This window comes from Anolis carolinensis, unplaced genomic scaffold (genome assembly GCF_035594765.1).
Source record: "Anolis carolinensis isolate JA03-04 unplaced genomic scaffold, rAnoCar3.1.pri scaffold_11, whole genome shotgun sequence".
Taxonomy (NCBI): domain Eukaryota; kingdom Metazoa; phylum Chordata; class Lepidosauria; order Squamata; family Dactyloidae; genus Anolis; species Anolis carolinensis.
The window spans coordinates 8,724,514-8,746,979 of NW_026943822.1; the positions used below are offsets into that span (position 1 = coordinate 8,724,514).

General features: G+C 41.1%; 1 protein-coding gene across 2 annotated transcripts in view; it reads left to right on the plus strand.

The window, feature by feature from the left end:
- slco3a1 (solute carrier organic anion transporter family member 3A1) overlaps positions 1-22,466 on the plus strand; it is a 144,037-nt gene that overhangs the window by 39,908 nt on the left and 81,663 nt on the right. For both annotated transcript variants that reach the window (XM_062963495.1, XM_062963496.1), the window contains exon 2: positions 3,745-4,210. In XM_062963495.1, the coding sequence (XP_062819565.1) occupies positions 3,745-4,210 (466 nt within the window). The remainder of the gene's footprint in view (positions 1-3,744; positions 4,211-22,466) is intronic.

The window sequence follows — 22,466 nt, forward strand, 5'->3', positions numbered from 1 at the left end:
CTTACTAAATTATTAACCCTATCATTGCATAATATTGAACCTTGACTTTTAAAGTGGTGTCAAAGTACATTAATTCGACAGTCTAGAAGCACACTATAGTCTCACTTACTGGACCTGAGAAGGTTTGAGGATAGAAACAAGATGTCCTCTGAGTAACTGGCCCAGCCAGGCTCATATTGGGAGATATAGTGTGCACGTTGGCCTGGATTCCAGGGGTTTTAGGGTCATAATCAGGATTTAAAATTGCATCTGGAAACAGAGCAGAAGAGGTTGGAGAAGGGAGTTGTATGATCTGCATAACTGTCCCAGTTGACACTGCCATCAGCTCTTTGTGCCAACCTCAGTTTCCAAACTCTCTTCAAAGGTGGCCTCACTGGGAAAGTGTTAGGCACCCAAACAAGGATCCAAAGGCAGGCTCTAACATTGTGGTTTCTGTTGGTTTGGTGCCAAACGCCGACCACACAGGGACATGGGTTTGTCGTGGAGCGATTGCAGCTGGAACGTTGGGCATGGGCGCTGCGAAGGGAGCCTTTCATCGCTCTAACCTTCATACCGCAGCAACGCCAGCCCTGCCAAGGGGGTGATCTAAAAACAGCCTTCTCTCTCTTCCCTCTCCATTCATCCAGCCCAATCTCTGAGTGTTTCCATACTACACAGTTATAGTACAGCTGTAGCACTTGGACTTCCATGGACCCAAACAATTACTGACATCCGGTCAGCCTGACATCAATACCAGGAAAGATTCTGGAGCAGATCACTAAGGAGGCAGTCTGCAATCGCTTAGAAAGGAATGCTGTGATTACTAAAAGTCAACATGGATTTCTCAAAAACAAGTCATGCCAGACTAATCTTATCTTTATTTTCAATAGAGCAAAAGCTTGTTAGCTGCAGGGAATGTTGTGGATGGAACATATCTTGATTTCAGGGAGGCTTTCAACAAAGTCCCCTGTGACCTTCTTGCAAGCAAACTTGTGAAATGTGGGCTGTGCAATGCTACTATTAGCTGGATCTATAATGGGATAAGTAACCGAACCCAAAGGGTTCTTCTCCCCAATGGTTCCCCTTCATCCAGGAAAGAAGTGACTCTTTGGGTGCCATAAAGAGGGTTCTGTCCTAGGACCAGTTCCATTCAACGTCTTTATTAATGATGTGGATGAAGGTTTAGAGGGTGTGCTGATCAAGTTTGCAGATGACACCAAATGGAGAGGGAATGCTAATACTCCAGAGGACAGGATTGGGATTCAAAATGACCTTAACAGATTAAAATCTGATTGGCCAAAACAAACAAAATGAATTTCAACAAGGACAAATGTAAGATACTACACTTAGACAGAAAACAATGAAATTCAGGGTGAGTGATGCTTGGCTTAACAATGGTGTATGGAAACCGCCCTGGAGATAGGGCGGTATATAAATAAAGTTAACAACAACAACAACAACAACAACAACAACAACAACAACTGCAAAAGGCCACCCTACTGGGATCTGCGCGCATCATCTGAAAATACATCACACAGTCCTAAATGTTTGGGAAGTGTTCGACTTGTGATTTTGTGATACGAAATCCAGCGTATCTATTTTGTTTGCTGTGTCAGACTATGTCGTTGTGTCAATAATAATAATAATAATGTGAGAAAGATCTTGGAGTCTTAGTGGACAACAAGTTGATCATGAGCCAAGAATGTGATAGAGCAGCTCAAAAAGCCAATGGGATTTTGGGCTGCATCCAAAGGAGTCTAGTGTCCAGACTGAGGGAAGTCATGGTGCCTCTCTATTAGGCTTTGGTCAGTGGAACTGCATTTAATAGCAGGTTCTATTCACATGCAAAGCCTCCAGCCTAAGATAATATATAGAGGCACACTGGAAGACATAGAAAATGCCTAGAGGGTGTTGTTCTTTCTTGGAAGTGGATAAATGAAACCATTGTTACCAATCCTGTGGATAGGAAGGTTGTACAATATAACAGGTTTCCAAAGACAAGGGGTGGGTAATGTGAACACAGCAAAGTAGACAAGTTGTAAGTATTCAAATTCAAAGAGATAGCCATGTTGGTTTGGAATATCAGTATGCAAAGGTATCTTGTAGCAGCCTGGAGATTGAGAGAACATTGTTGCTAGAGCAAGCTTTCATGGACTAAGGATACATCTAGTAGTCTACATTGCAGAAAAAATGCAGTTTGAAACCACCACTTCTGGGCTGCTTTTAGGGTCTGCATTGAAGAGGGACAAGTCACAATTGGAGTCTCTGTATTAAAGAGCAGGCAAAGCTGCCTGTGATGGGCATGTTTTCCCACGCGGAGTGAGAGCGTTTGCTGCCGTGCTTTTTCTTCCGTCCTGCTGTTTTAATGGTTGTGGGAGGAACCCCACTATTAATCTTGGTCACATTGTGAAAAATGGCTGGCTGTGCACGCTTCCTCATCAATTCTAGTGTTTCCGTGGGCTGTGCTATGAAACAAGAAACCAGGAAGAAATTGCAGCCATTATTATCTTTATTGGTTTACACCCCTCCGAGTTTTCATTCCTGCTCATGTGCCAGATGGCAATATAGATTCTCATATAAGAGAGGAAAATGGGGTAATAATAATAATAATAATAATAAGAAGAAGAAGAAGAAGAAGAAGAAGAAGAAGAAGAAGAAGAAGAAGACGAAGAAGAAGAAGTCAATCAAGAGGGATACTGCAAAGCAAAAATTCTACACTGCGCCATACTGGACTGCAGCAATATATATACAACACTGGTCAACACATATTTTGGGCCTGTTTCTGGGTATATTTGACCCACTGATTCCAAAAATGGCAGTAATTTCCCCCTGCCAACTATAGATTTTGAGATACAGAACATATGCCATTTAACAGTTGCCGTCTACTCACCTAAAGAAAATAATGATAACCATATCTAAGGAACTAGAAGTGATGCAGTCTAGCCGAAGCAATTTTCCAAATAACCCCAGGAATAGAGTTGAGCTGTGTAATAATAGCTCCTTCCACATCTTATAATAATAATTTCACAAGTGGTGGGGGTTTTTTTCCACCAGGAGAACAATTCATGTCCATGTAGTTCTAAGGACTATCAGATGGGTAGGGAAAAAGCAGGGAATGCAGAGGTAACCATCTTACTTCATTTCCCACTTTCTTGTCCCAGTTTCTGGGATGGCCAGCCATCCCATGTCCTTTCTCTATCTTCTCCTCGTCTTTTGCCATTTTAAGTTATTTATTTATTTCTCACATTTTTATCCCGCCCTTCTCACCCAAAGGGACTCAGGGCGGCTTACAACGGCAACAATTCGATGCCCATACAATCAATATAAAACAGTACATAAAACAGTTAAAACTATTAAAATACATTATAAATGACAAAATATAGATTTCAAACATAAAATCAAATCCGTTCATCCTCATGCCTTATCCATAGTTCAGTCCTTGTCATCTTCGCCATTTATTGATTAAAAGCCTGGACACACAGTCATGTTTTTAGGGCTTTTCTGAAGCCCAACAAAGTTGGAATTTGTTGGAAGTTGTTTGGAGTCGGATAACACTGCATAAACGGAGACTCATAGAGGCCCATCGGAAGTGCCTTTATGTTATATGATGGCCTCTATGGGGCTCCGTTTCTGAAGTGCATGGAAACGGAGCCCTAAATCCATGTGATGAAGTCCTTACAAACTACCCAACAGCTTTTCTCCTGTTGAAATACACAGATCCGATCTTGTCATAACCTGGATCTCCATCTCTCTGTTCCTTCACAGGTGAGCGTCCTGACCACCTTGGAGCGACGGTTCAACCTCCAGAGCGCCGACGTGGGCGTCATCGCTAGCAGCTTCGAGATTGGGAACCTGGCCCTCATCCTCTTTGTGAGCTACTTCGGTGCCCGGGGTCACAGGCCGCGTCTGATCGGATGCGGAGGGATCGTGATGGCATTGGGGGCCCTCCTTTCTGCGCTACCCGAGTTCCTGACCCACCAGTACGAATATGAGTCTGGGGAGATCCGTTGGGGGGCTGAAGGCAGGGACGTGTGTGTGATCAATGGGTCCACCCGCGAAGAGGGACCAGACCCGGATCTTATCTGCAGGAACCGGACTGCCACCAACATGATGTATTTGCTTCTCATCGGGGCACAAGTTCTCCTCGGCATTGGGGCTACACCCGTACAACCTTTGGGAGTTTCCTACATCGATGACCACGTGAGACGGAAGGATTCCTCCCTGTATATAGGTAAGTGACCCACAATTGTGGAAGAAAGAGTTATTTCCTCCTTCATTGCACGTAGTTCTTATCTTATCTTTTCTTCCCAACTCCCATGAGGAAAGGCCTAGACCAGGTGTCCTCAAACTTTTCAAGTGGAGGGCCGGTTCACAGTCCCTCAGACTGTTGGGGGGCCGGACTATGATGAAATAGTCCAAAATTAGGATTGTTGTTGTGTGCCTTCAAGTCATTTCACACTTACCTCAATCCTAAGTCTAAAGTTTAGGACAGAGGCCAGGTCAATGACCTTGTAGGGCCTTAGTTTGGGGACCCCTGATCTAGACAATCTCATAAGACCATAGGTAAGCAAAGAGACCTCCAAAGACCATCTAGATGGTCTCATAAGACCATAGGTAAGGAAAAGGACCCTCAAAGGCCATCTAGATGATCTCATAAGGCCATCAGAAAACCATAGATAAGGAAAGGGACCCCCAAAGGCCATCTAGACAATCTAATAAGATCATAGGTAAGGAAAGGGGCCCCCAAAGGCCATCTAGACAATTTCATAAAACCATAGGTAAGGAAAGGGACCTTCAAAGGCCATCTAGATGGTCTCATAGGACCATAGGTAACAAAAGTGAACTCCAAAAGCCATCTAGGTGGTCTCATAAGGCCGTAACTAAGCAATGAGACCTTCAAAGACCATCTAGACGATCTTATAAGGCCATAAGTAAACAAAGAGACCTCCAAAGACCAGGTAGACAGGTCAACCCTAAGTCTAAAGTTTAGGACAGGGGCCAAGTAAATGACCTTGGAGGGCCGCATCCGGCCCCCGAGCCTTAGTTTGGGGACCCCTGGCCTAGACAGTTCATCCAATGTCCAAATATAATCCCATTTGTATATTTTACATCATTCATTGACATGTTGAAAGTGTTATCAGATCTCCTATCCATTACATCACAAGTGGATAAAAATGATAATCCAGAAACCAAGTATTATTATTTTTTAGCAGTCGAAAGTGTATGTGTGGGAAAACTCCAAATCATATGCATTTGGAAACATTAGCATGATTACATCTCCAATAGTTTCCTGCTTTAGAAGGCCCATACATCAATAGATATTGTGGCAACCAATAGACCCAAAAGAGCCATTTCTGCTGCGGAAGATGTAGTCGGAGATCTATAGCTGTACTAATATGTGTTTCGGAGTGTCAGGAACCCTGTTTGTCCACCTGGGAAAAGAGACTAATGTGTATGAGTTCAATCATATCTTGGCATACCAAGATAGCCTCAGGAAATTGTGCATTTGGTTATACATTCCTATTAGATTGTGCATGAATGGGTCCATTCATTGCAAATTTAAATCTGTATTTTATCCATGGATTTTAACCTGTATTTTAAAGGAGCCATAGTGACGCAATGGGTTAAACACTTGTGCAGGCTGAACTGTTGACTTGAAGGTTGGGTTGCTGACCTGAAGATTGCCGGTTTGAATCTGTGAGAGGGGGTGAGCTCCCATCTGTCAACTCTAGCTTGCAGGGACACAAGAGAAGCCTCTCAGCAACACATCTGAGCATTCCCTGGGCAACATCTCTGTAGACTGCCAATTCTCACACCAGAAGCGACTTGCAGTATGTTCTCACATCACTTCTGACATGATGAAAAACTTGTATTTTAACTCTCTATATTTTGTTGCATGGCTTTTAATGGTGTTTAATTTCTTGTTTTAATGATGTAGTATCCCTCGAACCACAGGGAGATGATGATGATGATTCAGTGCAAAGGTTGTGCAGTGCTAACAATGTGTAACTCTTCTATTGAGATCTGCATAGGTTCTTAGCTTTCTTTTTCCCATCTGAAATGCTTTGTGTCTCACTGCTGTTCAAAAGATTGCTTTGTGACACTGGAGCCAAAGAACCATCTGGATATTGATGATTTTGGGGAGGTCCTTGATGGTTTTTTGAGTGGCAGGAGGGAAAGGAATGGTGAGAGAATGACCCATCTTTCCTCCTTGCCTATTGGTTTTTCTAATTGGAAAGTCATGGCTGAGAAAATCATTCTATTTATCTACTGTTTGCCGGTGTTAGAGAAAGCTGATGATCTGTTAATAATCTTTTTTGGTCTGACAACCGTAATGAGGCAGTGGCTAATTAGGAAGATCTCCTCCTAATGTCTTCTATGAGCAGGATCTGCAAAAAAAAACAATAACCTTGAACTTTAATCATATGGGTATTTTATTTTTGACTGACTTGAAAGTGATCAATGATGACTTTCTGGACAATGCGTTCCTCCTCGCCACCTTCCTTAATTACCTTTAGTGACTGCCAAGATGTCCGCCTCTGAAATCTTTTGAAAAATGCCCAAACTGGTGGAAAAGTGCCTATTTTTCATCCAAAGGTTCATATTGTGTGTCTCTGCCTTATTCTTTGAGATTATCCTTTTTCTTGAGATGAGAAACTAGCAGTTTACAGGCGTAGGTCTAGTTTGAGGCACAATCCTGTTGATGTTGTAAACATGGCATTGCATTTCCAAAAAAGTTGGGCATTTTTGGTTCAATATGGAGCATCCACCTTCATGTTTCTTTTGCCCATTGTTTTGAGTGTCTTGGTTGAGTTGCACAATGGTTTCTCAGCCTAAGGATTGTGCAGTATTAATGTACTAATCTGTCTATAATAATTTATGCCATACAACTCCAATGTAGGATCTCAGCTCCTGGTTAGCCAGAGCTTGGGGAAAGGTTCCTTTTTTGAAGTTGAAGGAAAAACTTGCCCAGTGTGAGGCTGAAAAACAGAAGCATAATGACTAGAAGGCAGCTGTTTATTTAATGACACAAAGCTGGTCCAGATGTCAGCCGCACATCCGAGGAACCTAGCCCCCGAGCAAACATACCATTCACAGTCGTTTGGGAAAATGAACTTAGCAATGGCATAGAACAACATATAGCAAGTCATAGGGGATTCCTGGGGATGTGTGTTAGCCAGTTTTGAAACTGCATTCATTGAACCATAATGGAAATTTACCAAGCCAGCATCAAGAAAGGAGGACTATTTGTGCTGGACAAATAGTTTTAAAAAATATTTTGGATGATTATGATTATTAGTGAAAAGCGCCAGTTAGTCGACACTGGGGTAAGAATGCTCTGGTAACGCTTAATCGGCTTTTCCATGAGAGTTTGAAGAGCTTAATAACTCTACAGCTTGCAATTTTTCCTTGATTCACGTTGTAGAATGAGTGCATCTTATTTTGGCCTTATGGTCAACTCTCAGACTTTTCCCTTCAGGCCTCAACTTGTAAGATCTTCCTCTCTCCTTCCAAGTTGAGTCATATCTTATCACTTCCTGCAATTTTGAGCAGGACTATAATAATAATAATAATAATAATAATAATAATAATAATAATAATAATAATAGATCATATCCTCAGCTGCTGTAAAAAAATCGCACAGACAGACTACAAACAGAGGCACAACTATGTGGCCCAAATGATTCATTGGAACTTATGCCTCAAGTATCACCTCCCAGCAGAAAAGAACTGGTGGGATCACAAACCTGCAAAAGTATTGGAAAATGAGCACGCAAAGATACTGTGGGACTTCCGAATCCAGACTGACAAAGTTCTGGAACACAACACACCAGACACCACAGTTGTGGAAAAGAAAAAGGTTTGGATCATTGATTTTGCCATCCCAGGGGACAGTTGCATTGACGAAAAACAACAGGAAAAACTCAGCCGCTATCAGGACCTCAAGATTGAACTTCAAAGACTCTGGCAGAAACGAGTGCAGGTGGTCCCGGTGGTGATGGGCACATTGGGTGCCATGCCAAAAGATCTCAGCCGGCATTTGGAAACAATAGACATTAACAAAATCACGATCTGCCAACTGCAAAAGGCCACCCTGCTGGGATCTGCGCGCATCATCTGAAAATACATCACACAGTCCTAGACACTTGGGAAGTGTTCGACTTGTGATTTTTTGATACGAAATCCAGCATGTCTATCTTGTTTGCTGTGTAATAATAATAATAATAATAATAATAATAATAATAATAATAATAACAACAACTTTATTTATACCCCGCCATCATCTCCCCGTGGGGACTCAGGGCAGCTCACAATGTTACAAAAGTAACAGCGCAAATACATTAACAATATACACAGTTTAAAACACAAGAAGATGATAAAATAGAAGTTAAAACAAAGGTTTATACAACAGTAATAATATCAAACAACCACCAATGCAATTCAGTCAACTTCAAAGGTGGGGGGGACTATAGCAGCAATATAAGATAAAATCATTAGATTAAAATACCCCGATGAAAGGAACCTAATAACATTCAGAATAGAATTATAATGAGGCTGGTCATCCAATAGCTGTCTCTCCAAAGGCCAGCCCAAAAATCCAGGTTTTCAATTGTTTCTTAAAGGATTGTCAGATGTATTGTTGAGGTCCTTGTCCAGACACAATGTTTACTGCATAGTAGAGTTGTGTGCGGATCCCGTTTTCCTTCTTTACATTCGTTCTTTCATTACTTTTGTTACCTTTGGGAGCACGTAATGTGAAGCCCCCTCCCGGTAAGAAAATCAGCTTGACATGAAAGCAAGTGTGAGCCGATCCCGGCTTCTCTCCTGCTTTTCATGAGCAGCCTCCTTGCTTTGGAAAGAGTGCATGTGTGGTGTGCAGGCCCAGAAAGCACTCACACTTACCTGCAGCCAAGCGCCTCCTCTAGAGTAAGAAACAGATAAGAAGCCTCTTAAAGTGTGGGCCTGTCTGCAGTTGAGCACCTCTCCTCTAGAACAGAAACAGCTTAAATGCCTATGATGAGAAGGGGAGCCTGGGAAGCCTCCCTCCCATAATAGGGTGATAGAAAACAGATCTTTCGGCACCTCAGAGCGAAAACAGGTATCTTGTCCTTCCAATTTTGGGATGCTCCCAAAAAACAGATTGGGGCCCCCAGCGAAAGCCAGGACACAAAATGAGTCAAGGTTTATTCGGATTGCACAACCTTACTGCATATCCTTTTCCCCAACTATAGCTACTGCATCCTTACCTATTCTTGTCACGTGGCACATAAATTGTGGTATTATTCTTATCAACCTTTGAGTTGATAGAAACATGTGTTGATAGAAACAGAAACATGTGTATTTATTTATTTACAGTATTTATATTCCGCCCTTCTCACCCCAAAGGGGACTCAGGGCGGATCACATTATATACATATAGGTCAAACATTCAATGCCCATATACACATAGAACCGAGACAGAGACAGACGCAGAGGCAATTTAACCTTCTCCTGAGGGGATGTTCGATTCTGGCCACAGGGGGGAGCAGCTGCTTCATCATCTACTGTGACGGCACTTCCTCATTCCAATGTCGTAAATGAGTTAAATTTGCCTCCCCACTTTATAAGTGGTACCTTATTTCCTGCTTGATAGATGAAACTATCTTTTGAGTTGCTAGGTCAGCAACAAGCAGGGGCTATTTTTTATTTTTTTTATTGACGGGTGCTCACCCACTACGGGCTGGCCTTGAACTCATGACCTCATGGTCAGAGTGATTTATTGCAGCAGGCTGCTCACCAGCCTGTGCCACAGCCCCGCCTCAACAACAAGAAGCCTTTATTTATATTTTGGTCTTCATTTGGCCATATGGAATACAGAGGCATAATTATCTTATTGTAAGACTCTACAAGGCTCTGTGAGGATGTTATGGCACCAGTTTCACTGCTGTTCCCTGTCAATCTGGCAACAAGTTGAAGGCTTTTAAATGAGCCACCTTTCCCTAGAGTGATTGGCATCAAGTCCGAATTGTCTTTCCTCAGCAGGTCTGGAGAGGTTGGCTGGGTTCCCCGCTTATCACAGCAATAAACAAGATGGCTAAAGGGAAAGGTAAATAAGGCTGTAGTTCATTTTGGGTTGGAGTTCTAATCCATTAACAGCAACGCTTTCACACAGTTTAAAGGCAAAATTGGGAGGCCACTTAAGCAGATGTATTCATTAAATTAAAAAGGTGGAGGAAACACAATGTCCTATTGGCTCTGGGTTACCAATATTATTACAGCAATTGCTCTGCTTCGTGTTATTTTGCTAATGGCTTTTCGAGGTCTCCACTGAATAAACAAGGCAAGACAGATGTCAACGCATGCTTCAAATCAGATCCAGTGCTTAACTTTGTCTTTCCATCTTGGCTTGAATGGTTTGTTGAAGAAACACCCAATGCTCAGATCAGGGTTCAAATCCCTATTTTGTAATAGAATCAGTCTAGGTGATCTTGGGCAAGCCTTGCACTCTTCGGAGGAAGGCTATGGCAAACCCTATCGAACAAATCTTGACAAGAAAACCCTATGGTAGGTTCATTTTAAGGTTGTCATGAGCTGGGATCAATTTGAGGGACCTCAAACACAACTGATGCTGAGTAGCACACTTGGTCCATCCGGTCTTGTGTTGTGAACGCTGGCTGGCATTCATGGGGTTTCAGGCAGGAGGCTTTTGTAACCCAGCCTAGAGCTCTGTAATAATCCCTTGTGGTCTCCTATCCAAGTACTAACTAGGACAAGCCCTGCTTAGCTTCTGAAACGAAATCAGATCGGAGTACATACCAAGTGGTGGGATGGTATCAAAGTGAGAAGTTGTATTGATTCAGATGGTTGAGAATTTCTTGGAAAATTAGCTTGACATTCAAGAAGGTCCCCTGCAACTTGAAATAATGTCACATCATGAATTGGAGTAAGGAACATATGGTCATCCAGCTGTATTGACTACATTGTTGTCCACATTGGCCCACTCTGTATAGTAGCCACAGGTGTAAAATGATGGAAGTACAATCACAAAAACATCTGGATGCCTCCAGTTTCCTATTCTTCCCCCAACTTTAGCTTTTGCATCTCTGCCATATGAATCACAGATCGAACAAGGATCTAACTCCATGGGCAAAGATTTTATATGACAAACTGAAACATCCAACTTTCTCTGGATAATGAAAGGTACAGAGCAAGGTACAGAGACACCTCCATCCTTATCTGTCTGAAGCAAGGGCAAGAGCCATATCTCATTCTCAGAGAACACCGAGAAGGAGAGGGTGAGCTGCAAAGATGTGTCAGGCTTCCTGCTTTGCATGTGACTTGTTGTCTCCGACTCGCCCTTTGGAATTTGTCTGATGGCGGTGGGGCCTGGGAAGCTTTGATAACAAATATTTTTATTGTGTATAATCAAGGAGCGCTTTGTTGAAACTTTGTCGCTTGTTAATAGAGACATTGTTGTTCTGGCATCTGTTTGCTGCTGCAGCAAAAACCTCCATGGCCCTTTGTTCCAGAACAATGAGCTTGTTCTCTATCCTTCTGCTTTCTCTCTCCGTCTCTCTCCACTTGGGGCCTGGCAGTTAATAGGATCACGCTAAGTCTCCACAAGCCACCAAGGATCAACTTGGCTGGCTTCCATGGACCTCTTAACACCTTGCACTCATGGCACAACCAGTCTCTATTGACTTGGCATCCGTGTCCTCCATGTGGATTATTGATCAAGTCTATGCCTTTGGCTGACCATTTCCCCAAATATCTAGTACTGGTTGAACATCCCTTTGGTTCAGAAGTGTTTCTGAACATATTCAGATTTTGGAGTATCTGTCTTTGTGTACAGAATGGGTACCTCTCTAGATCCTCCAGTAAAATCTACTGTATATACTCGAAGATAAGCCGAGTTTTTCAGCCCTTATTTATGAGCTGAAAAAGCCTCCCCCGGCTTATAATCGGGTCAAGGTCAAGGCCAGCAACAGAGCCTGCAGGCTATTGCTTGCAATATGTGATCTATTTCTCTCTTCTCCTCCCTTAACAGTGTGTTTACTTTTGCAAAGCCTCCCTCGCTCTTAATCAAAGGAATGTTTTGAAAAGAGAAAGACACCCTTGCAAGTCAGGAAGAAGAAGAAAAATATTCATTAATCTTATGAAAGCATTTCCCCCTGAAATATTAGCTAAACTCTCCCACAGATATATAGGAATTAACCCCTTGGAAGCTTTTGCCATCTCTATGTACCTTTATATGTGTATCTATCTATATACATTAATTTTATAGATGAATTTCCCCTCATGTTTGCAGGTCTTTGCAAATCCTTTAAACATATAGATCCATGTATCTGTAGCCATACATGTACATTATTTTTATATATGAATTTACCCTCATATGTTTGCAAGTCTCTGCAAATATCTATATAAAGAGAGATGTCTGGATAGATATGAATATATTCTTACCTACCTATATATAGGGCTTGGAAATATTACAGGGGGGAAATGAACACACAAATATATATAGACATGTCTAGATAGATATGAATATATATATATATATATATATATATATATATATATATATATATATATAGGGCTTGCAAGTATTGTAGGGGAAATGCACGCACACATACAGAGGGGCTTTGCAAACTTTTCAGGGGAAAATGCTTATGTGAAATTAGTATCTATAATTATAGATCTATATCTAGCTCTGCATTGTTTATATAAGCATTGAATGTTTGCCTGTTACTATGTTGGAAGCCGGCCTGAATCCCCATGGGGAGATAGGATGGGATCCAAATGAAGTTTTTATTATTATTATTATTATTATTATTATTATTATTATTATTATTATTAGGTTATTGTTGATACCATATTGGTTTTGTTGCCCCTACTTTTCTACTTATAGAGCTAGTTTAATTTTTTTCTTTGAAATATGGTAAATATTCAAAAACATTTAACCTACTGATGCCTCGATTAATGAAATTTTATTGGTATCTATTTTTATTTTGAAATTTACCCGTAGCTGCTGCATCTCCCACCCTCGGCTTATACTCGAGTCAATAAGTTATCCCAGTTTTTTGTGGTAAAATTAGGTGCCTCGGCTTATATTCGGGTCAGCTTATGCTTGAGTATATACGATATGTCCAAATTCTGTTGGAAGTTGCCCACAGAGCCATGCTGACGGATCTAGAAAGTAATAGAAAACACCTATTAGGAATCTTTAGATTCTCCAGTTCAATTCTATGGTCAACCTTCAGCAGAAGTCCATCATAAAATTATACTGGAAGATCTAGCAGCTTCTAAAGAGAACACCTAAGTATCTCTAGGTTGTCTAGACTAGAGTAATTCTATGGTCAACTTCTCTGAGGTTAAAAAAAACCCAGATTTTTTAAAATTACATTTTGTTTACTTTTGTGAGGATGCTGTGCTTCTTACCCCAGTGAATATGGAGGACCGACTATACATACATAATGAGATATCTTGCAGATGGGACCCAAGTCCAACACGACATTCATGTATGTTTTATATACAGCTTGTACACATAGCCTAATGGTAATTTTATACCCAATTTTTTTGTACATGTAACAAAGTTGGTGTGCATTAAAACATCGGAAAGTAAAGCTGTGAAAGAGGTTGCTGATGTGCACCCCATCACCCAAATGAGCCCCTGGTTATTGCTTTTTAAGACACTTTAGAAAGAGGAAAGGAACCAATTTTGATTTTAGGGACTCACATTGCAATCCTGTGCGTCCGACTAGTATTTACTTGCCTTGAAATGAATCCAGGAGCAGCTTCCTTCCAAGTAAATTTGCACAGGAAAATGCCAGGGTCCTAGAAACCAGGTACTTTGGCTTGGCCCTCTATGGCTTGTCCATAGATATGGCATGGATTTAGAGCATTGTCCTCTTCAAGTTGTCGGACAAGTTCACACCTAAAGGAGACGTATCGTCTCACATCGTGTGCAAGCTGCCTGTAAAAACAAACCCTTTGCAAGCAATTCTGGAAAAACTGAGTCACCGCTCTAAAATGGGGACATGTATTAATAGCACCCATGCTCTCTCCAAGGACCTGGGAAACAAAAGGCATGCCTTTCTTTTTCCTACGACTTTGTGAGATGGGTGTGGGAATGCAGTTGGAGCACTATGTTAGTTTCAGAATAGTTGTGCAAGCAGTTCACTTTGGATCTATGCAGCATACATTGTGCAACAGAAGTGGAGTGGAATTTCTTTTCTTAAACAAGGCACAATGGTTGCGTCCACCTGAAAGTGATGGAAATACAGCTGAGTTTTGCACATGATTGCAGCCAGATATGTTGGCCTTCAGTATGCGTTTGTTTTGCTCCATTGCTATCCCATGTAGGAGAAGCAGAAATCAACTCTGCTGGTGGGTATTTATTTATACAACAAATTGAGCATCCTTTATCAAGAATTTGAAAATCTATAGGAAAGGTAAAGGTTTCCCCTGACATTAAGTCTAGTCGTGACCGTCTCTAGGGGTCGGTGCTCATCTCCATTTCTAAGCCAAAGAGCTGGCATTGTCCATAGACACCTCCTGGGTCATGTGGCCAGTGGCATTAACCTTTCTGCAGAAGCGGTACCTATTGATCTACTCACATTTGCATGTTTTCGAACTGCTAGGTTGGCAAAAGCTGGGGCTAATAGTGGGAGCTCACTCCACTCCACAGATTTGAACCGCCAACCTTTCTGCAAGTCCAGCAGCTCAGTGGTTTAACTCACTGTGCTGCCAGGGGCCTGTAAATCAGAAAGATGTCCAAATCAGCCAGGCTGTGGGTCTATATCCTCAGCAAAGTACCCAAACTTTGTTTCATGCACAAAATTATTATTTTTAAAATGTCTTAAATTACATTCATGCTACACGCATTTAGGTGTATATGAAACATCAGTGAATGCCATCTCCAAGAAATCTATTTTTTTGTGTATGTACGTAAATACAAGTATTCCAATTTTTTTTTAAAAAAATGAAATCCAGTGGTCTTAAGCATTTTGGATAAGGGGTACTCAAACAGTGACAGATGTTTGCTTACAGGCGGGGGAGGGAAGCAAAATGAAAGCATATAAGGTGTAGTTTTCCTTCAGTTGTCACACTGCTAGCATCACAGGAACTGTTGCACCCCAAGGCAGCACGAACACCCGAAAACCAAATATAACACACAAGCAGAATATATATTGAAGCAGAATATATATATCTATGCACTTTTAAGGTGGAAAGTCAGAGTAAGAAATAGTCCATAATATATAGTCTATTGCAATTCAGAAAGAGTTTATCAATGTCCAATTTGTAATCCACAAGTGAAGCCCAATAGCTTCCTTTAGAAATCAAAGTTTGTCCATGAAACAATAGCAGAAAACAAATCACTGCAAATCCGCTTGAAAAGTCCCGTAGCAAAGTCAAAGAAGCATGGTAAACAAAGCAAAGTCAATCTCGATTCAGGAACAAGGAAGTCGCGGTAACAAGGCAAGGTCTACTCGGGAGTCGCAGCTCGGTGCGGCTCTCCTGAAACTGGAAACTCAGCACAGATTCAGAAGACAAGGCAAGGAGCTGGAAACTGGAACCTCTTCCAAGGAAAGGCAAAGTTGACACCGCAACAAGAATGCAGTGAGGGGCACTTTTAAGGAATCCCAAGCCTGTAAGATTAAGAATTACAGGACCCCCAAAAATTTCCCTTGGGAAAGTTAGCCATCTGGCTCTTGAGCTAATCTTCGAGACCTTATCACTCCCTCTTTCTTGCTTCTATCTCTAGTAACAAATTCCTTTCGATTAAACATCTCATCTTCACCCAAGTCAACACCATCTGGTGTGGGTAATGATGAAGAGACTTCGGAATGTCTGCCAATTAGTGGTTCTTCTGAAATCACCATATCAGGCAGTTGGAAGGTCATGGGGCCTCGGCCTGAAGCAGAATTGTCTGCAAAATCCTCAGCCTCATCTGTTTCCAACTCCATTTCTTGATGGAATACAGGCCATGATGGCTGATCTACAACAGGAACTAAAATTGTCTGCTAAGAATATGGAACCACAGTTCGAGCATCCAGAGAAAAGGGACTGGCAATGAAATTATGGAAATGTGAAAACAGCCAATATGAGGTTCTATATATGAAGCTTTTTCATTTTCAAGGAACTATCTAAGGTGCTGAATCATTTGCTGACCAAGATTCAGCACCTTGGATTCTGCTTTTTTCAAGTAGGACTAAAACTTGACATGGATTTACTGTTTAACTGAGATGGAAGGCAGGAAATGTTGCAGATAGCAGCATTTTGTGGAGGAACAGAGCCATGTTGAGGAGATGAGGCATATTTATTGAAGGCCAGTATCTTCATGCTGTTCATCTTCATCTCTGTTTTAAAAAATTAAAAACTGCAGGTACTTGTTGGAGCCATTCAAAACTATAGAAGCAAAAGGAGAGGAATTGGTGAGCCCAGCTCCTGTGTCCTGTAGAGATACTCATTTGTTTTAAAAATCAATGTACTATACAGGCCGCCATGCAAGCTGGCCATTACACCTGTGATTTTCATTCAGGATATTTTTTCCAAAAAAAGTAATCAATACCTAGAATCTAACTCAGCAGTATAAACCTCATGAAATTATTGAGTGGAGATGTGCCATTGTCGTGTATTGATTCCCATTCATTCATCCGATCTCTTTCTTTTGCTGATGCTAATAATTCATTGCTATAAAGGAATGAGAGGGAAGGACCGTCTGGGCACACTTTGGGCACATGTCTGGTTGTAGTGCTATATTGAAACTTATCAGTATTATGGGCAAAACATGCATTTTTTTGGAGATGGAGAGATCTCTTGCTTTGGAGAATATGCTATAGCTGGGGAGATTACTCAACGCAAAGCCCGCAGGGGACTTTTCTGCACAGATAACACTATGTATCTGCAATTTTTGTTCCTGGGTTATAAATGTGATTTCCTAATTGATCCTATCATAAAAACATGGAAAAAGTTTATTAAACTGCAAAAAAACTTTGTTTTTGAGGCATATTCTGCAGCACATTTTGGGTTTTGAAAATTGAGGTTTGCATTAGATTCGATGGTGCATTAGACTCGAGTAAATTCAGTAGTTCAAATAGCAAGACTGGGTTGAGAAGCCAGTGGTGCCCATCCTTTGGTTCTCCAGGTGTTTTGGACCTCGGTTCCCAGAATTCCTGACTATTGGAGAAGCTATGGCTTCTGAGAGTTGGAGTCCCAAACACCTGGAGGACTAAAGGTTGGACACTGCTGCTTCAGACTGGTCCTTTTTGTGCTGCTTTTGTTTGAGTTTTGTCCGTGGGGCATTTTTGGCACTCTGTAGATCCAGTCCCATGAACTGTTGAACTTCCCCTGACCTACATATAAGGAGTTGGGGGGGGGGGGGTTGTCTGCGTTCAAAAACCCTGCCAGGTCACAGCTAACAAGCAATCCGTTGCTAATCCTCAGAGCCCATTTTAATTTCAGGAAAACTCTGCCTTCCGTCTGTTTTTCTGCCTTAGCTCTTGCGCAACTGCTGCAAACCCCAATCCTGTGCTATGGGGAAACCTACCCCAACTGGGAGCCCTCCAGTTGTGTTGGGCTGCAACTACCATCGTCTGTAGCAGCAGCCAGCCAGGGTTCCAATGAATGGTTGAATCTGCAAAGAGGAGGACTGATTCACACTTTGTCAAAACTTTTAAAAATTCCCTAAAATCAGTAGATGTATGAATATATCTCAAAGTTGGGGCGAAGGATCCCCTGTCATTGTATAGAAAATTTAAAGAGATAGCTCTTGTTTTTTAAAAAAATGTTGTTGATAGGTACCGTTTCGGAGGGAAGGTAACGGCACTCCATGCGGTCATGCCGGCCACATGACCTTGGAGGTCTCTATGGACAACACTGGCTCTTCGTCTTAGAAATGGAGATGAACACCAACCCCCAGAGTTGGACATGACTATACTTAATGCCAGGGGAAATCCTTTACCTTTACCTAGTAACTTTATATATACAGTAGAGCCTCACTTATCCAAGCTAAACGGGCCGGCAGAAGCTTGGATAAGCGAATATCTTGGATAATAAGGAGGGATTAAGAAAAAGCCTATTAAACATCAAATTAGGTTATGATTTTACAAATTAAGCACCAAAGCATCATGTCATACAACAAATTTGACAGAAAAAGCAGTTCAATACGCAGTAATGTTACGTTGTAATTACTGTATTTATGAATTTAGCACCAAAATATCACGATATATTGAAAACATTGACTACAAAAATGGCTTGGATAATCCAGAAACTTGGATAAGCGAGGCTTGGATAAGTGAGACTCTATTGCAGGGGTCCCCAAACTAAGGCCCGGGGGCCGGATGTGGCCCTCCAAGGTCATTTACCTGGCCCCCGCCCTCAGTTTTATAATAAAATATTTTTATATCAGTTTTAATAATATAATATATTGTATATACATATAATATTGATAATAATCTTATGTTATACAATGTAATACTAATAGTAACACCATATAATATTAATTATATGTTATATATTACATATTATATATAATACTAATAGTAATGCCATATAATAATATTAATTATATGTTATATATTACACATTATATAATAGTATAGTGACATAGTTCAATATAGTAATGTATAATGCTAATATTGTGTTATGCTAATAATATAATATATTGTATGTACATACAGCTGCTCTGAGTCCCCTTCGGGGTGAGAAGGGCGGGATATAAATGTAGTAAATAAATGCAGTAAATAAATAATTAATTTTAGACTTAGGCTCGGCCAAAGTCTGACATGACTTGAAGGCACACAACAACAACAACAACAACAATCCTAATTAACTTGACTATCTCATTGGCCAGTAGCAGGCCCACACTTTCCATTGAAATCCTAATAGGTTTATGTTGGTTAAAATTGTTTTCATTTTAAAATATTGTATTGTTCTTTCGTCGTTTTTGTTGCACTACATGTGCAATGTGCATAGGAATTTGTTTGTATTTTTTTTTTCAAATGATAATTCGGCCCCTCCACAGTCTGAAGGATTGTCGACCGGCCCTCTGCTTAAAAAAGTTTGGGGACCCTTGCTCTATTGTATATAATTTTATTTATATAATAAATATTTATATATTTATTTTATTTTAAGTATACATAAAAAAGTAAGGAAAACAATTAAAGGGGATAGCAAGAAGGAAGGAATATAGAAGAGTAAAAGGAAAGAGAGAGGAAAAAAGAGAAGAAGAAAAAGAAAAAAAGGGATTTGGTTGAAGGAACCTCCCGCCAAGGATAACTGTGGTTCCCTTCCAGGTCCTCTGCATCGCCGGAAAATGTCTTCTTCTTCCCAAAATAAGAGCCGGCGAATGTCTATTTACACCCTAAAGCCTGGGATTACTTATCCGCATTTATCATATAAGTTAATTTTTTTCCTTGTCAAATATTGTCTCAATTTGTTCCAGTCTGTCTTTTGTCGTGGTGATGTATTCTGTGATATTATTTGTGTTAATAAATCCATATTTTTAATATCTATTAGTTTCAGCATCCATTTTTCTACTGTGGGGATGTCTTGTGTCTTCCATAATTTTGCTATACATATACTAGCTGCCGTAGCCATGTATATAACGAGCTTTTCCATGTTTAAATCCATCTGGAAGTCAGTAATTCCTAAGAGGTAGTATTCCGGTTTTAAATCAAATTTAATTAGAAGTATATTCTCTATTTCTTTATGGATTTCCTGTCTGATTTTTTTTATCTTTTTACACCTCCACCACACGTGTATGAAGTCTCCTATGTGTTTACCACACTTCCAGCATTTCCCATCTCCATTACCTTTGTTAAATTTCGCTAGTCTTTCTGGTGTGATGTACCATCTATAAAAGATCTTGTACCAGTTTTCTTTCAGTTCCATTGAATAGGTAAATTTTAGTTTCCTCTTCCATATCTTTTCCCAGTCTGTTAGATTTATCGTGTGTCCTACTTCCCTCGCCCATTTAGTCATGACCTCTTTAACTTGTTCTGCTTCTGTCAGCCTACTAACTTAGTTCTTAAAGGAAGCCATGACAGTTAAAGCAGTACCAAACTGCATTAATTCTACAGTGTATATACTCACTTAATCTCACAAGTGCTACAGGGCTCCTTTGCATCTTGATATTCCAAACAGACAAGGCTATGTCTTTGAACTCAAATTAATGTTAGCATTGTGGGAGGAAATAATGCATTTTATGCATTTCCTTTTGCCTGCCATTCACGCCCCTTGGCGTTCAAGAAAGCAGCAAGACAAACACTTCTGCTTCTTTTTCTGTCCCAGATCATTAAAATAATTAAAATGGAAATTACCGCAAGGCACTCCATTATTGTCAAGCGCCATTCGCAGCGATGACTTTTGTTGCTCTTTCTGCAACAAAAGTTTTATCAAAATGAACAGCTAAAACTCTGTGTTAGTCACCTTTAGAAAATGTCAGTTATAATAGTGGCATATATTAAATCTTCTCTACAAAAAACAGCCAAATCTCCTGGGTCCTGGGGACGCCATGAAGGCATTTCTGTGTTTGTGGAAGAAGAATGCCTTCTCTGCAAGGAGAAGTCTTTGATTTCCCCCCCCCCCCTTCTTAATCCTAGATTTTTGAGTGGCTTTTCAAGGGCGTCTCTTTATGCTGGGTGCAAAGTATTCTGCGCAAACTCTTTCTGCAATCTTGCCGTGAGTTTGTTTTAAATGAGGCATTTATCTCCTACTTCTTTATCTTCAAGGTGACTTTCAATCCTGTAAAATAGAAAAAAAATAAGATCATAATGTCTGCAATTGAGCTATGTTCCTAACAAGTCTTAGGGTGCATCTGTCAGGGTCTGCAAAGATACAATATGTGTGTTAACTGGAAAATCAAATGCATAAAGCTGATTGGATGAGTTTGCAAGGACCTGGGGAATTGGTTTGTAACTGTTGCTATCTTGCTGCTGGAGAACCGGTTTGAACAAGTTTCTCTATCTGTGTGTGTGAGTCTTCTGAGTACTGACTGGAAAGAAGATGACTCTGTACTCAGAGAGGCCTGACTATTTTCGAGGCCTCATTTGCTACTGATCTTCACTGAGACAGATTCATGGACTAAGAAAGGATTGCCTGTAACTGCTGATTTCTGTAAGCAGTCAGAGGGACTCTTGTAAATACCATTGTTCTCTTGATCTCTTGGATTTAGTAAAAGTTCATGTGTTGCTTTATTCGGCAAAGCTGAGTAGTGCATCATTCTGCAGGGTATCTCTGGGTCACGGGCACATGTAAGAGGTTCGATCTATCATCCACAATCTGTAACAGCATCTGCACTGTAGAATTAATGCAGTTTAGTGCCACTTGGACTGCTATTGTAGCGGAACCTTTGTGCTACGGTCCTTGTTGAGCGCAGTGGAGGAATTGGAGACGAACAACTGAAGGAATTCCAAGAAAGCAGTTTTATTTCGCTAATGGCCACTAGGGTTCCCCCTCGCACAAAGTAAGTGCTTTTCCAGGGAGAACCCCCAGTGGCGGGCTAAGTAAATATTTATACACACTACAGGGTTCGGGTTATGCCCGCCCACAAGCAAATTCATTGGCTTAGAGTTGTGACGCTGCCTGACTTGGACCCAATCAGTGCTGACCAGCGGGCCGGCCGCACTCTTTCTGTGCCGTGCTCACAATCATTCAGAGCGCCTGCGTACGCATGCGCTGTTTGTTTATCTTTAGCTTTCATTTCTTCAGAAACACATGATTTCCCAGAAGTCACATGTTTCTGTGAGTTTATGCACCCGGGTCGCTAGCTGTCGCCATCTCTGCCCATATATGGTATTTCCTGGGGTTCTTTAACCTCCCGCCTCACTCCCCCATTTTCTTTTTGCGAAGCGCATGTACAAAAGCTGAAGCAAAGCATTATGGTTCCATCCAATCCCGCTTGGCTTGGAGTATGGCTATCTTTTTTTCAGGTAAAGATTGTGTGACACACCTAGTACACATTTGCATCATTATTGGAGTGCAGCACATAACTATGAGAACAATGAACAATCCTAAAATCCCTACCAACAATATGTTCTTCAACCATTCTATTGAGGGTAACCAGCTAGTCACCCAGGAGAAGGGAGACCAACCTTCTATCTCCTGGACATTATTGTAAATTAACTTTTGTAATGACTCGATGTCATCTTCAATAGTACTATTCAAGTTATGAAATTTCACTACACAACGCCCTCTAACCATGGCGCATAACCCCCCCCTGGCCGCCAGTAGGTAGTCAAGGGCCAACTTATGCTGTAGGGCCATCTGGCTGATTTCTTCTACTTCAGACTGGATTTCCCGGAAAATTTTACCAGTGGCATTTATGGACTTTTCAAGGCGGCAAGTCAGGCCTAGAACACTTCTACGATTTGCTTGAGCTACAATCCCTGGGTAAGCACCCAGTGTCAACAAGCCTGTGATCAGGCCTCCTCCTACACGGGAGGCTTCTGAACCTGACAGGGCCTTGTTAATAATGACCTCATCCGAGCATTCTGGTCCTAGAGGGC